General features: G+C 63.1%; 1 protein-coding gene across 3 annotated transcripts; it reads right to left on the minus strand.

Moving 5' to 3' along the window:
• Positions 1-291: 291 nt before the first annotated feature.
• Positions 292-15,455, minus strand: PANK4 (pantothenate kinase 4 (inactive)). 3 transcript variants are annotated; one of them, XM_087820070.1, is made up of 19 exons: positions 15,329-15,455; positions 12,000-12,082; positions 11,382-11,596; positions 10,607-10,790; positions 10,180-10,272; positions 9,700-9,853; positions 9,423-9,604; positions 8,814-8,895; positions 7,730-7,830; positions 6,243-6,398; positions 5,475-5,587; positions 5,084-5,171; positions 3,932-4,083; positions 3,450-3,505; positions 3,217-3,266; positions 2,727-2,831; positions 2,356-2,456; positions 2,188-2,256; positions 292-1,608 (listed from the first exon to the last, which is right to left on the minus strand). In XM_087820070.1, exons 1-19 carry the CDS (start codon positions 15,450-15,452, stop codon positions 1,395-1,397), a joined length of 2,322 nt encoding a protein of 773 aa, XP_087676196.1. In that variant the 5' UTR covers positions 15,453-15,455; the 3' UTR covers positions 292-1,394. The 3 variants fall into 3 exon arrangements, 2 of the variants coding, with proteins under 2 accessions (XP_087676196.1, XP_016072349.2); XM_016216863.2 differs by lacking the exon at positions 15,329-15,455 and adding an exon at positions 13,516-14,258; XR_001603470.2 differs by lacking the exons at positions 292-1,608; positions 2,188-2,256; positions 15,329-15,455 and adding an exon at positions 13,516-14,258 and having other exon boundaries at positions 2,370-2,456; positions 2,727-2,797.

The raw sequence follows: 15,455 nt of genomic DNA on the forward strand, positions 1-15,455 counted from the left end.
GCCAGGCCTGGCTCTGTGACCAGAGCAGCGGCTTTGGAGTCCTAGGGTGGTGTGGGAGCCACTGGCAGGCAGGGCTGGGGGTGCGATGTAGTAGGGGCACAACACGCGGGTGAGCGGGAGGGGCTGGTATGCTGCAGGAGGGGTGGGAGGTGGGGGGCAGCGATGGGGGCGACTCCAGGCCCTGTTCCGTTGCCCTGGGGGCACTGCAGGTGCAACTGCCCAGCAAAGCCACCTGGAAGGGGGTCCAGGGTACCCAGATTCCGTGGCCCAGCAGGACACTGGCCATGTAGGGGTCTCAGTGAAAAGTAAAGGGTGAGCAGAAAGATGACCACGCTCAGGTGCCTACTGGTGAGGGCCAGGTGAGCTTGCCCTCACGCCCACCCCTGCCAAGTTTCTGGATCCTAGCTCATAGCTCAGCCTCCTCAGGGCCAGGGGCTGCTTGGCTGTGCCAAGTTTCAGCCCTGTTCACCATAGTGGCAGGGACCCAGGGAACCCACCTGGGCAGAGCTCCCTGCATCCTTAAGAAACACACATGTTCACTTAGCCCGTCCAGCTCACAAATGCAGGGCCTCGCAGGCCACTCCAGAACGAGTCCTGCAGGGACGTGGCATCTGTGGCTGTGGCCTGGGCCCTGAGGTCACCTGCACCGAGGATACGTCCAGCTGCGGGAGCAGCCAGGGAACAGTGGGCTCCTGCAACCTGTGGCACTCCCAGGGCTGGGCCCAGGGAGCCCCCCCACCTGCCACGGACAGGGCCATGTGCACAGGTTTAAAGCCACGGTGACAAAGCCCACATGGTCTGATCAGTTCTGGGCAGAGTACCTGCCACCAACCCGAGAGCCCTCGAGGGTCCTTGACACCTGTGGCCTCCACTCGGCCTGCTCGGCACCCTTTCTGTCCCTCCGGTGTGCCGCAGCACCGGGGACGCGGAAGCCATGTGGCAGCTGGCCTAGGAGTCCCAGCAGGTCTAGCAATAACCACAGGGAAGGAGCCCGTCAGCCTCCCTGGGGAAGGGTGGGCAGGGCTTCCGGGCAATCCTAGCAAAGCACACGGCTCTGGTCTCGCTCTAGAAACTCTATTTGGTATTTGGTGCGCACCTCGAGCCCGTGTCCTGTCAGAGACACAGGTGTGTGTGTATATATATATATATATTTAATATATATATAAAAGATTATTTAACAGTTAAATACATTCCAATACGAATGTCCCGCTGACAGGTCGTCTCCACCACGAACACGGCAGCATTGAAGAAACGAGCCCACGCAGGAGCGCCAGGCCGCTCGGGCGCACGGGCCCAGTCACAGCACAACATAAATATCCGGTGTGAGCACGGCGTCCCTGTCGCGGTCGAGTCCATTCCTGACAAGCGGTGAGCAGAGGCCCATGGCGGGTGCGTCACTCAGCAGGGACCTCATACTTGAAGATGACGCTGAAAAGCCGGCCGCCCAGCCGCTCCGCCAGCCAGGAGTTCTTGATGACGGCCAGCTTCAGGCTCTCGCAGCGCAGGGCCGCGTAGTAGTTGGTATGGATGGCGCGGCCCATGCCCTCGATGACCACCAGGTCCGTGCCGCGCTCCCGCACCAGCATGGCCAGCCCCTTGTCCAGGCGGCTTCGGGGAGGAAGGAAGAGGGCAGTGAGGCCGGCTAGGGTGACACCGGGGCAGACGCTACACCCTGTCTGCCCCCAGGGGCCCGAAGACCCCCACCCTGCTACGTGGGCTCCACAGCCGGCCTGCCGAGCAGCAGGTGCGCCCCCGTCACCAACAGGCACCCATTCTGGAAACAGCCTCAGTGACGCCTCTCTATTCTGAACCTGGAAGAACCTAGTCCTTTCGTGGGATCTGTCATCCTGCCCCACTGGTCAGCAGGGGCCTGGAAAAGGGGTCAGACCGACTGGCTGGGACCACGACCAGGCAGATGGAGAGACCGACAGTCCCCTCCACACGCCGGCTCCAGAACCCCAGGCAAACACCACAAAAGCGACGGACTGTCTGGGAGGATCACAGCTATAGGTGGGGAGCCCCACTCTCGGCCTCTGAGCCTGGCACCACGGGTGTCGGCTCCTCTCGCCCCACATGAGCCAGACGCAGCTTGAGATGCTGTGACGGGGTCTCCGAAGAAAAAGGGCTGGCTACACGGGACGGAGGACCGGGGGATCGGGGGACCAAGGGGTGGAGATGCGCAGGTACCTGAGGTCTAGGCACGGGGAGCTGGAGCCCGTCTGCATCAGCAGCAGTTTCTCTTCTCTGAGCGCCGAGCTGTGAGCACAAGGGGTTGATGCCCGTGAGGTGGCCCCTGGACACTCCCACTATGCCCCCTTCTCCGCCCAAGGCCCGCAGGCCTCCCGCCAAGCTTACTGGACAACAGGGTCCATGGCCGCGATGCGCTCGGCCACAATGAGGGACTCGCTGTAGGTCACGTCGTTCAGGGCGGGCCCCGAGTTGCACGCCAGGATGACCTGCAGCAGACACCCCGGCGTCTGAGGGACCCCGGCCGCCATCCCGGCAACGAGCCCAGCTGCTCCCGCCCACCCAGAGCTGCAGTGTGCGCGCAGCCCCCTGGCACCCGTCGCTGCCTCCGCAGCCTGCGGGAGAGCTGGCCCTCAGGCTGGGGTGAGGCCGCCCCGACCGCTGGGGCCACCTCCTTGCCCACACCTACCTGCCACGCTCCGAGGAGCAGTGCCACCCCACCGAGGGGAGCCGGGCAGGCCCCTGCAGCCCTCACTCACCTCCGTCCCTCTAGACAGAAGCTCCCTGACAAAGGGGAAGACTCCCAAAATGGCGTCTACTCCACTGTTATCTGCGAAAATTAAGGCACATTTGTGAGGGGGCCCCTGCAAGACAAAACCAGGACGTTCCGTTGGGAAGAGGCGCGTCCAAGCCTTTCAGACCCTCCGCACGCCACACTCCCCGCGGCGAGGCCAGGGCTGCTGGGTCCCGTGGGCGCTGGGGCAGGGTGGCCCGAGCTTCTTCCAGAGCTGCTGGCCAAACGACCTTTGAACTGAGGTCACTGACCTACTCAGTGGTCCCCGCAGGAGTCAGGCTTGGGACAAGACGTGGCCAGCTTAGACTTGTAGCTGGGGCGGTGGTGAGATGTGGGGCCCCGGGCAGCCCTGGGCTCACCCTCTGCACCCCTCCCCTCCTGTGACCCCGGCTGGTCCCGCTGCCCAGCCACACGCACGCTGTGGCCCTGGGACAGAGGCGGGGCAGGGCATGTACCTTCATTCTCTGAAGCCACTTGCCGTAGGAGTCCACCAGCCAGGGCCGCTCTGGGGGACACAGGGCCAGGGTCAGCTGCGCCCTCTCGGGGGCAGTCACCCTCACCCACCACGCACGTCTCCAGGAAGTCGGTCCCACCTACCCTCCCCCAGCACGGTGGGAACGAGCTGCCCCCTTGCCACCAGTCCCCTGCCCGACCGAGTCCCACTGGAGGCTGCCTCGGGAGTCCCTACCTTCCAGCTTCCTCTTCGCCTCCTCAAACCCAAACTGGGGGTCAGATTCAAGGACGCTGCATGGGGAGGAGAAAAGAAGTCACACAAACCCTGAACCTCAGCCAAACGGCTCGCTGTGGGCCCCAAACTGGGCCACCTTGCGTCAATCAGCAGCAGCTAGGCATCTTCCCTAACTCCAGTGGGAGCCACCACCTTGGGCTTTTACCAGGGGAAACATCAGCCCCAAACCCACACCCCAGGGCTCAAGCACCGCTCTTGCGGACGGGCAGAGGCTCACTCCTAGGGCACTTGTGCCCCCAAAGCCCCAAGCAGCCCCAAGTCCACCAGGGCATGGTCCCCACTGCTGCCTCCCCACAGGCCGGGCCGGCAGGGGCCAGGCTGCTCCACACGACTGGCCCAGGCAGACACTGGGACCTGGAGCCCAGAGTGGCTGTGGGGCAAGAGGGACCCAGAGGAAGGTGGGGCTGGAGGCGAGCACCTACTCAGACACAGCCTTGGCTCCCCAGTCGAAGACGTTCCCGGCTAGCAGACCCTGCACCAGGGCCAGCTGCCGCTCCTCCCAGCCCAGCGCGTCCAGGGCGTGGATCACCCTCTGGAAGCACTTCAGGGCCACACCGTTCTCCTTCTGCTTCACCTGATGGAGGCGAGAGACCAGTGCTGAGTGACAAGGGGACCGTGCCTGCCCCAGGCTGCAGACGTCACCTACTGCGAACCGCTCTATGGGGACAGAGCTCAATGTGACGTCACAGCACGAGTCTAAACAACTCAAGGTCGGACCAGGTTAAAAATGGTGCCGCTGTTGGAACGCACCAATGTGAGTGGAGGCCGTGGGTGCTGACGCCCGGCCACATTTAAACTGTGCACAGGGGGCTCAGGAGGGCCTGGCCTGACGGCAGGCAGAGAAAGGCTAGAACCCCAGGGGCACCCGCTGCCCTGACTGGGAGATCCTCACACACAGACCCCCCCCAAAACCCTCCTGAGGGAGAGGCAGGGCAGTAGGAAGAGCTGTGCCTTGGTGGCCTAGACCTTGCCCGCCACCCCCCTGCACTCAGCCTCCTGGTCAGAGTGGCCATCTGCCAGGTTCTGACCCACTGGTCGCTCCTGAGAACAGGACTGACATCCACAAACACCAACAGTGAGGCTCCAGGTGCCCTCAGGCGGCCAGGGAGAGGGGCGGGGCTTCTATGAAGCAGCAGTGACCCAAAGCTGGGCACATGGAGAACCTGGAGAACCCACTCCCTTGGAGACCAGGTACCTCCCGGGAGCTCAGGTGGCTGGTCCCACACGTCCACAACCCAGTTCTGTTGCCCTACGAGATCCCATCTCTCACCACGGCCCCCCCTAACTGGCCACGGCTTAGAGCCCCCATGAGGCTTCTCTGCTCTGGGGAGGTTTCTCTGCTCTGGGGTCCCCATGGAGCCTCTGATCCCCAGCTCTTCAATGGGTGCTGCCAACTAAGGGGCTGCCCAGCACTCTCAGGAGAGGAACCCTCACCAGGGTGGCTCCAGGATGCAGCCTGCCACCAGCACTGGGGTTGGGGCTGCTACCAAACCCGCTCACAGGACAGGATGACCGCAACCCACTCAGTGTCCCCTTGCGAGCATGTCCCTGTCCCCAAAGAGGGCGGCACTCACTTTGGAGTAAGGATCTGGGAAGTTGAACTCATTCAAACAGTGCTCCCTCGTATCCAGAAGGCTGCGCACAGTCAGGGTCCCGTAAGCACTGGGAACAGAGCCAGGCAGAGGTGGCTGAGCAGGTGACACAGTGCCCGGTGGCTGATGGCTGCCACACCCTCTGCTCCCAGGGCAACCCTCACAGCACCCAGGAACCACCAGCAGCAGGTGGTGACGGCCAGTGAGCCCCGGCCTCGCCAAGCATCCCTGGGGTATGTGTGTGGGATGTGCGCCAGGGCTTCATGGGAACTCCAGGAGCGGCTCCCTGGCACCTGGCGCACACCCAAGGGTGCTGCTGGCACTTTTCCGGCTGGTCACATGCTGTCACCCTGGGGGAGGGCGGGACACTCACAAGGGCTGGTGTCGCAGCGTCTGCAGCTTGTCCCAGTACTTGTGGCGGAACTTCTCGGCTCTCTCAGCTGCGTCCACGGATCCCGGCTGGCTCGCCACAGCACGTTTCACTACCTGCCGAGGACGGGTGGTTAAAGCCTGGCAGTGCCCTTCACGCGAACGAGAGGCGTGGACAGAAGCAACTGGTGACAGCTTGTCTGCCTGGCACATCTACCTACTGGGGCCTTTCTCCTCAAGGTGGGAACGGGCCATGACTACCCTGACCCCAGGCTCTAACCCATGTCATCCGAGTCCCCACGTCCCACTGGCCACCAGCTCCTGTCCCAAGAGGCCAGGGGGCCCTGGACTGTCTTCAGAACACGTGTGGGGTCCAGGGCAGGATGGGACCCCTCCCCTGAAAACAGGCCCTAGGGGGCTCTCGAGGGGCTTCATGGAGGGTCAGCTGTCCCCCTGGAGCTCTGACGGCCTGAGCCTTGACCCACCCAGGCCTGGAGCTGCCGCTGCGCTCGACCCTGTACTCTCTGAAGAAAGGCAGTAACCAGCACAGCAACTGGCTTATTTGTAAGAAATGTGCCCCGCTGACGCCATGTCTCAACTCTCCATCCCACAAACTACCAGGAGCACACATCACTCAGAAACAAGAGTCAGCCCTCCCGACTCAGGTGACCGGCCTCTGGGAACACCTCACCCCTTCCCTTGGGTCACTGGCCCTCGGGGCCCCAGAAGGGCCTTCGAAGGCCCCGCACAACCTCAAGACGTGTCCTCCTACCCCATCCAGGGCCTCCTCGAAGCAGGTGAGCCAGTACTTGCGGGCCAGGGCGTCGTCCGTGAGGTCCACCGTGTCTGGCACGTAGGAAGATGGGTCCAGAAGCAGCGGCAGGTTGACCAGCGGCCTCTCCAGCCGGTCCATCTCCAGCAAGTCGAACTGGGGGGGGGAGGGCATGTCAGAGACCGAAATGAGCTCCTGCAGGTTCCAGAACCAGCTTCCCTGAGATGGTGAGAGGTCGGCCGGAAGCCGCCCCTGCAGTGAACAGACACCCCGCCCTTCCTCGCCTCGGGTCCCATGTAGCCTGAGGTGCCCATCCATCTGCCTGGTGGCCGGAGACAAAGGCCCTGGGTCCCAGGTCTGCTCACATGGGAGGTCACGCCCCTGCCTGGTCACGGCTCTATCCCAGCTGCCCACCTTACACCGTCCACTGTTTTCCTGCCAGTGACATCTGTGGCTTGTGAGCTTTGGGCCGGCCTTTCCTGCATCAGCTGGGGGCCCTTTTCTCTGCATCCATGACCCCAAACACACCAGCACTTTTCTGGGCCTCATTTCTCCTGCTCAGGGATCCCCCCACCCCCAGCGCTGTCTGTAGTCAGCCCTTGTTCCCTGGCTCCTGCCCAGTGTCAGACCCACGGCAAAGCCACAGTGACCCCTGGGGACAGGCAGCCTTTCTCTCCACAGCACGTCTGCTGACCACACACCAGCTGCGCTCACTGAGGACTGGGCCAGGGTAAGTTTCATGCTGTAAGGAGTGAAGCCGACGCGTGTGCAGCCTGGTCCTTGGACGTGACTGTGTCAGGCAGCTGTGCTAGGGCTGGACAGCAAGTGAATTCCGCTCACCTGCAGGAGGCCCCTCCCGGACCCTCAGGGGACAACCCGCAGGGCACCGCACGCCCAGGCCTCAGCCCTCCTCTGCCAGGAGCTCTGACTGGCAAGCCAGCCTGGATGGAGTGACAGGCGAGCTAAGCTGGGAGGGTCTGGCCAGCACCGTCACAGAGGGAGGCGCCAGCTGTCGGAGTGCACCCTGGGACAGGGAGTTCAGCTTGGGACCAGTGGGGAGCACGGCTGCAGTGGTCTGTTAACTGGCCCCCCAATGTCCTGCCTGCAGCCTTTGGGGCTCCTGCCCCGGACAGGCAGCAGCTCACCCGAGCCCTACCATTCTGGCTGCTGGTCCCCGCACTCCAGCCCAGTCTCCACACTGCGTGCAGGCCCCCGTGGGAACCAGCGCAGCGGGCCCAGTGGCTCCTACGACTGGGTTCCCACCCGACTGCTGTGGACGCCCCACCCCTGGGAAAGGCCCCTGTCTCCCCGCAAACCCAAGGGCTGGACTGCAGGTCACGGAGGCGACTCCCGAATGTTTGGAAACACGGGAATGCTAAACGTGAGGAGAAAAGCCAGCCCCGAAGTCTGGCTGGGAGATGCTGCCGCGGCAGCGAGGGGCTTTCCGAGGGAGGCAGGACCCAGGCAGGCCCAGACCCCACACTCACGGTGCCGCTCTTTGCCCGCTGCGTGGGGCAGAGCTCGGGGGATGAGCTCATCAGCCCGGAGCTGCCGGCGTAGTTCTCTCCCCAGCTGTACTGGTTCGGGTCTGGGGAACGAGAAACAGTGTTAGCCTGGGGGACGCTGGGCAGTGGCCGTGTTAGCCTGGGGGACGCTGTGCTCAGCGGGTGCCGGCAAATCTCAGGGCAGCCCACTGTGCCCAGGAAAGGACCGGCACTGAGGGTCTGAAAGATGCCAGGCGAGCGGGGGCTTGTTCTGTGTCATTTATCACCGGCTGTGAAACCTATGATGTGACCATTTAGACCTTTTAAAGCTCAAAAAATACTCCTCCGGTTTTCTCAAAAGAGAAGTGGACTGAAGGACACAGCGAAGGACACGCCGTTCTGATGAGCCTGCCCTGTGCTTCCCACTCCCAGGGCAGAAGGGCACCCACGACTCCTCCAGGTTCCTTTACTGTTGTTTACTTATTTATTTACTTAATCTTCACCCAAGAATATGTTTTTATTGATTTTTAGAGAGAGTGACGGGGAGAGAAAGAAACTTCAATGTGAGAAAAACATCAATCAGTTGCGTCCCGCATGCGCCCCTCCCAGGGATTGAACCTGCAACCTTTGATAGGTGGGATGACACCCCAAACAACTGAGCCACCCAGCCAGGGCCTCCCAGTTCCTTTAAAAAGGGCAGACCAGGAGGACCGTGGCGAAGAGGTCGAGCTTGGCTGACCAACAAGGTGGGAGTGGGGGTGGGTTTGGAGTGAGGACAGGCCCGTGGCCCCCTCACAGACCTGTGTCATTCACAAAGACCCTGATTATGTCACATGCTAGCCCACGAGTCCATTTCTGCCACCCCCTTGGGAGAGTCATGGCCAAGGGCTAGCCTGGCCCTGCCACCGCAGGGGATGGGACCCAGGAAAGGCCGCCACGTGCATAGGGGGAAGCTGAGGTGGGAACCCAGATGGCGGAGTGTTAAGGACCCATTCTAGTTGCTCCCTTCAGTCTCCCATTGTAGCACCTGCCCCCACAGCCACCAAGACACAGGTATGGGCCACGCCCCCACAGCAGCACTACTCACTGTCTTGTTCAGCTCCTTTTAGAAACGCTCCGATGGCTCCCAGGTAGCCTTCATGTCTCAGGAACAGCGCCTGGACTTCCCCCTGCAACGGCAAAACCCGCCTGAAGAGGCCTTGCCAGGCACACAGCTAAGTCCGCCAGCTTTGGCGCCACCTAGCGGGCAGCCTCCCTCTGTGCTGGGGGTTTCCTGAGTTGTCCATGTGATGTTTCAAGAGAACTATTCAAATGCAGGATGTAAAAGCTGGTCGTTGGGAAAACACTCAGAATAAACACCCGCCCACTTCTCCCCATTTGCCAGGTGTGGGGCTCCATGTGCTGGCCCCTGGCGCAGGCCAGCCTGACAGGTGCCTCAGTGCTCGCCTGACGCTCTTACATGGGGAGACGGCCCCTGGAACGCTCACTATCAGTAACACAGCCAAACTCAGACTGCCACGGCGCCCCAAGTGCAGGACGCCTGGAACTCACGGGAGGGAAGAGGCAGGAGGCCGCCTGGCCAGGCAGCGGGTGCCCAGCTACTCAGCTGCCTTGCCCCGTGGATGGGCTCATTTTGAAGACAATGAGGGTCACACTGGAGTGCCCAGGGGAGCAGGGCCAGGGCCGGGTCCGTTACCTTGGAGAAGAAGCTAATGCTGAAGGTGATGGTGCGCATGGTGACTGGATGGCCCCGGATGAAGAAGCCGCCGAAGTACACCCGGTCCAGGCCATGGAGCTTCGCGTAGAGGCAGGCGAGCTGCCCGATGTCATTGCTGATCATGTGCAGCAGGCTCTTGGCCATGTCCTCCTGGGAGAACTCTGGGGCAGGAAACAGACACCGAGCTGAGCGCTACTGGGCGAGAAGCCACGCGAGCACCAGCGGGCGAGCCCAGAGAGAGCTGGAGAGACTGTACCTTGGTCAGTAGTAGCTGACTTCCCAAAGCTGCTGGCGATGAGGTTGCCGCTGAGCCCCAGGGTCTGGTGGGCCCCACCGTAGATGTCCTGCACCAGCATGTCCACGTTGGCGTGCTGCCCCCTGGAGGCCAGATGCAGTAGCTCATCAAACTTCTGCAGAAAGGAGCAGAGGGAACAGGTGAGGTGTTGGGAGCGGTGGGACCCTGGGGCCCTGAAACTAAGCCCATGAAGGAAAGCAAGCTGTGTGTGGGGTGGAGAGAAACAGGCAGGACGCCATGGACCCAGCTGAGCCATGCTCTGGTCGACTGGATATCCATCCTTCAGGGACCCAGGAAAGAGTCAGGCGAGGCCCAGGAAGGAGCCACTTTCATAACAATCCCAGCCAAGTGCAGCCTCACATCCCACAGGTGCCAGCCCTTTCCTGGAGGGGATGGGAGACTGGGCGGAGCCAGGGGCATCTTCCTGCACTGCCAGGATACCTTTGTTTTGGTGAGCAGGGCCCCAAGCCCCCAGAAGGTGCCACCTCCGATGGAGCTGCCACCGATCCATTCGAACCTGTCCTCGGTCTCCACCTGGGAGCAGAAGGAAGGCAGGTGAACTAGTGAGCAGGCCCCAGTCACCACCCAGCAGGTCCCAGGGACACAGTGGTCCAGGGGTGCCCCCAGCCACGGGTGACGATGCTCCTGAAGGCCGTGTCTAAGGAGCTTGGTAGGCACTGATGCTGGAAGCAAGGGGCCCTGCCTTCCCATAGACAGCATGCACCAGGCATTCTGCACACAGCTTCTGCCCACAACCGCAAGAGCCAGGCCCCCAGCCACTCGTCTGTTCGTGTCCTTGGCTCAGACACACAGCAAGTGCTGGACCAACCACTGCTCAACCATCTCATCCCAGGAAGCCCAGCCTCACCTTCACAATAGAGACCCCAGAACCAATGTTGACCAAAAGATATGGGAAAATGTTGGGGTGATTTGTCTGGAATCGGAACTCGGGGTCAGAATCTTTCTGATACACAAAGGCCTCATGCGGGATGTTCTTCAGCACGAAGTTGCACCCCTTTATCAGGCAGGTCATCACATCCTCCTTGTCAACTCTGCAAGGGAGGAGCCCGGCCGCTGATACCGCAATGGGCCACAGGGAAGGACCCCCGCAGCCCAGCCCCTCTGTCTCCTGGACACACTGCTCCCGCTGGCCCAGCTCAGCTCCCAACCCACAGACACACGGGGTTTTGGACAGAGCAACTCGGGAGATCGGCATCCTCTCTGTGCTGAACGCACCTAGGCCAGCATCCTGGAGCTGCTGAGTGAACCTAATGCCGTAGCATTCCCTTCTCCCCGACCATGAACGGCCCCGCCTCACTCAGCTCCCCAGGAACCTTCTCCCAGCAGGACAGGGATCATCACCCCAGAGGCAGGCTCCTCCTCAGGGCCCACTTCCTTCCTTGCACCCCACGCCTCTTCCCATGTACACACCCACAGTCCTACTGGGGTTTGGCCACCTGAATCCTGCTGCAGCCTGGACCAGAGCCCAGCCCAGGGCCCCCCATGTGTCCCCCAAAGCCTCATCATGGTTGTGAGATGTCAGGAATCCCCAGGGTGGGTTGGGTGCAGGAGCCAGGTCTACAGCCCAACCCTAAAAACGGAGGCCGCCCCCCCATGTTCCAGGGCCTGTGGTCCCCACACACCTTAGTCCCAATTTCTGCTCAATGAGGTCCTTGAACTTGTAGGCCCCGCCCCCGGTCGCGTGGATGACCTTGGTCTCTGTGTTGACCAGGTGGTCTTTGATGAAGTCCAAGCAGGCCTCTATGTAGGTGTTTTCAAACTTGATGAAGTGTAGCCGAGCGGTCACCTCCTCCTGGACGGAGATCTCATAGGGCGACTCGTGGTCCTGCTCCGCATCCTGGGGGTACAGCGGGGGGGGGGGGGGCGTGCTGGAGGGGACCCGCCGAGATGAGGCTGCTGAGCACCCACCCAGCAGTGCCAACCATTTCCAATATCCTCGAAAAGGGCGGAACTCTGGCTGCAACTTCGGGCAGGAAGCAGACGGGGGGTGTGGTGGGGAGCAGGTTTCCAGGTGCGGGAGGTCCGCCTGCCATGTCTTTGAGGGCAGGGGGGCCTTGCTGGGAGGCGGGCAGGGGTATTGGCACTACAAATCTCCAGGAGCTAAGATGACCCAGAAGGGCAGCATGTGGACAACTGGGAGAAGAGCTGGGGGCCGGGTCTGGGCCGCAGCCGGAGGCGCCTCTGGCCTGCCTGGGGCTGACCCCAGAGCCTGCCAACCTGGACGACACCCAGGAGCTCACCTGGCCTGAGAGGTCGAAGGACCTCACCCTGGCAACTTTGTGCTGGACCGTGGAGTAATAGGCCAGCTTGGTCAGCGACCCACCTGTGGGCAGGACACAAACGCACACATTTAGAAGCAGGATGGGAGGGACCGGAACGCAAGCCCTCCACACACTTTCTTCCCGAGACACGGGTTGTGGGCACTTGAACCTAAAGATCCGCAGGCACTAGGACACCGAGGATGGGCTCTGAGACCCACCCGCTCTACTCCTTTGGGGGCTGACCGGGCTGGAGGCTGTCCAGGAGTCACCCTGCCGGCCAGGTCGGGGAGAGGAAGTGGTCCTATTTCTGGGCAACCTTGGTGCTCAGTAGCAGTTTGGGAAAATTCTGTTTTAAGCTCTGATTTTGAAAATGATCCAAAGAAAAAAGCTGACACATTCACTGTTTTCACTGAACAGCCCACGCGTGACTGCCCATGGTGACTAGTGGGGAAGGAGGTAGTTTTCCCAGTGTGCAAGGGCAGAGGGGGCTGCTTTCCCCAGGCTCGTCTAAGGCCCTGCGCCGGGGAGCAACACAGTACTGTCCCCCACAGGCTCGACTGGGGTGGTCAAGGCACAGGGTGACCACGGCAGGCCACCAAGGGCAGCAAGGGCTCGTCTCCACAGCCAGGTCCCTGGGACACTGCCACAGACCAAGTATCAGGAACCACGAGGGGCCTTAATTTGCCCGAAATACACTTTGGGGCAAGTGAGGACTCCCAGCCAGAGCACGGATTTCAAGGCTGAGCTCTGGTGAGCACTCCAGGGTCGGACAGGAGGCGCCTGCAAGGCTCCAGGTTCTGCTGCGGCTGTGACAACCCTCGGATGGCAGACAGAAGTGACGTGCTCAGAGCCACAAAGTGACTCTGAAACAGAGGATTTCTTAAGGCTGACAAAAGTAAGGCAGCGTTCTGGTGCGAGGAGAGGCGGCTGACATTACTTTCCAACAACTGTTCTGTGACTATCCGAGGAGCCCTCAGTCAGCAGACAGACAAGGGAACACTGAGGTCTGCGAGGGCCACAGCTCTTCCCGGTCATAAGACTCACACCGCCTGTCCTGGCCGAGCAGCCGTCCGCAGTGTGGAGGGGACCTCTGGCACTGCCAGGACTGCCCCCAAGGAAAGAACAGGCGGGGCCTGTGCGAGTGGGGGCGTGCTCGAGGGCCAGTCAGTCTGGAGCAGAGCGAGCGCTCAGAGCCCGTGGAGAGCAGAAGCTCAGCTGTGGCCAGGACCCCCCCCCCCCAATTAGTGTGAATGCCAACCCTGTCGGGGCCATCACACACTGGCCAGCCTCCACCTGGGCACACATGCAAAGGGAAAGGACCCACAAGCAGCTTCCCTTTACCACCAGAGCCAGGACCTTTCCGTTCACCCAGACCTGGGGGCCTGGCACCGCTGTCCTCCCTACCTCCTCTCTGACCTGTCCTTCCGTGCTTGGGACCCAGGGGGGCTGCACACCCCAGCATACGTCACCACCCTGCAGGCCCTGCCCCTTTCACCTGAGGGAACCTCCTTGCTGCCTGCCTGTCGAGTGTGTGTCGACAGGTGAACCGTCCCTGGTGCTTTCAAAGTTGGAATTGCCCCGCTGACCTGGGTGCCCCATCCAGAAGGAGGGGCCGGCTGAGAACACGGACCCGAGTTTTCCTGGTGGAGGCTCGGGCGAGGGCAAACAGGCAAGCCTGTGAGCCAAACCAGACAAACACACGGGCCGGGGAACTCCCAGGCTCCCGAGCTGCACTGACCAGCAGAAGGTCTGTCCTTACTGACAATGAACACATCCTCGAGGACCAGACATGGGACCCAGCCCCGGGGGACGCTTCCAAGAGAGGAAACAAACACCGACACTAAAAATATCCTTTTGAGTGCCCTCTGCCAAGGAGCCCCACCAGGGCTAGGCCCTGGAACACCAGGCGGCCTCAGGCCCCCCTGAAGCAATGCCTTCCTCCAGGGCCACCCGCTGGCCCCTGGGGGCCACGCCGAAGGTCCAAGGTAAGCCCCTTGGGAAGTGGATTTCAGCAGCATTTCAGAAACATGGAGGACTAGCTTGTTTCCTCAGAGCAGAACCCCCAGTGGAGGGAGGCAGAGCGAAGCCGGAACCTCGGAGCCCATGCCCAACTGGGCCACTCACACCCAGCCTGGGCAGCATTCTGAGCCCGTGGATTGGCCCTGAGGGCCTGGCCAAGCCCCTGGAGGAACCTGGCTGTGGACAACCCTCCAGGCTGGGCTCCCATGCCCACCGTCCCCATCCCGCCACCCAGGCGGGCACAGCGCTGCCAGGGCCCCTGGGGCTGACCCCCTGCCACCACCTGTGCTGGCTGCCCCATCACCCACCTGCCCCATGCCAGTCCCCAGGCCCCTCGGAGGCCCAACGTGCTTTGCAAGGCGGGGAACTCTGGCCCCTGGCCATGTTCCCACTCACTGCTCCCCGCTTCCCCGGAGGACATCCCCGCCCCCCCCAGACCTGCGACTCGGCCGACCTCCCAGAACAGGACAGCGGCAAACGCATTAAAGGCAAAGGGCTCCAGGAGGACGGCCGGGTCCGCCCGATGGCTCCACTTCCCTGGGAGGAAGGTCCTGCCCAGCATCTGCAGAGCGGCAGCCGCGCGGGGGCCGCGAGCAGGCGCTGCCGCTGGAGGGGGACAGTGGCCGTCGCGGGCTCAGCCGCAGCCCGGCTCCCGAGGAGCGGGGAAGCCGCCGCCGCCGGGGAGCCCTCCGTCCTGACGCGCGGGCGGGGCCGGCCCACCCCGGGCGACCTCCCGGCTCTGAGCCGCCACTGCGGGGCGAGCGGGCCCGCGGGGGGCGGGGCAGGGCCCGGGGAGGCGCGAGGGGCCCCGGGGGCTGCGGGAGGCTCAAAGCCGCGACCAGAGGCCGTCGAAACTCCCGCCAAACGGCCACCCTCGGAGAGCAGGGCCTGCGGGGCTGGGCTCCCGCGGCCGGAGCTGGGGCTGCGACGCGTCCACGCTCCGACCCCGGGCGTCGGGCCCCCGGCCGGCCTCGGGCTGGGGCAGCCGCCCCCTCGGCGGCCCGAGAGGCCCCGCCACGCTGAGGACCCTCCCCGGGCCGGACTGCAAGGCCCGGCATGCCTCGCGCCGGCCGCGCGGCGCCTGCCGGGAGCTGTAGTCCAGCCTCCGCGACCAGAGCGCGCACGCGGGCGGCCCGCGGACTACGAGGCCCGTCATGCCGTGCGCGCCGGCGGCCCGCGCCCCGCCCCGCCCTTCGTCCTTGCCACCGCCCCCGGCCCCGGCCCGCCGCCCGCGCCCACGCCCGCTGCGCGCCGCCCCGCCGCCCGCGCCCGCCCCCGCCCGCGGCTACCGATGTCTATGGCGAAGCGCTTGGCGTTCTCCAGGTTGCGGAAGATCTCGTCGGGGGGCAGCGTGATGCTCTTGTCCAGGGTGTCCCCGCTGCTCCCGCTGCCGCTCGCTCCGCTCTCCGCCATTTT

This window comes from Miniopterus natalensis, chromosome 9 (assembly GCF_054644295.1).
Source record: "Miniopterus natalensis isolate mMinNat1 chromosome 9, mMinNat1.hap1, whole genome shotgun sequence".
Lineage (NCBI taxonomy): Eukaryota > Metazoa > Chordata > Mammalia > Chiroptera > Miniopteridae > Miniopterus > Miniopterus natalensis.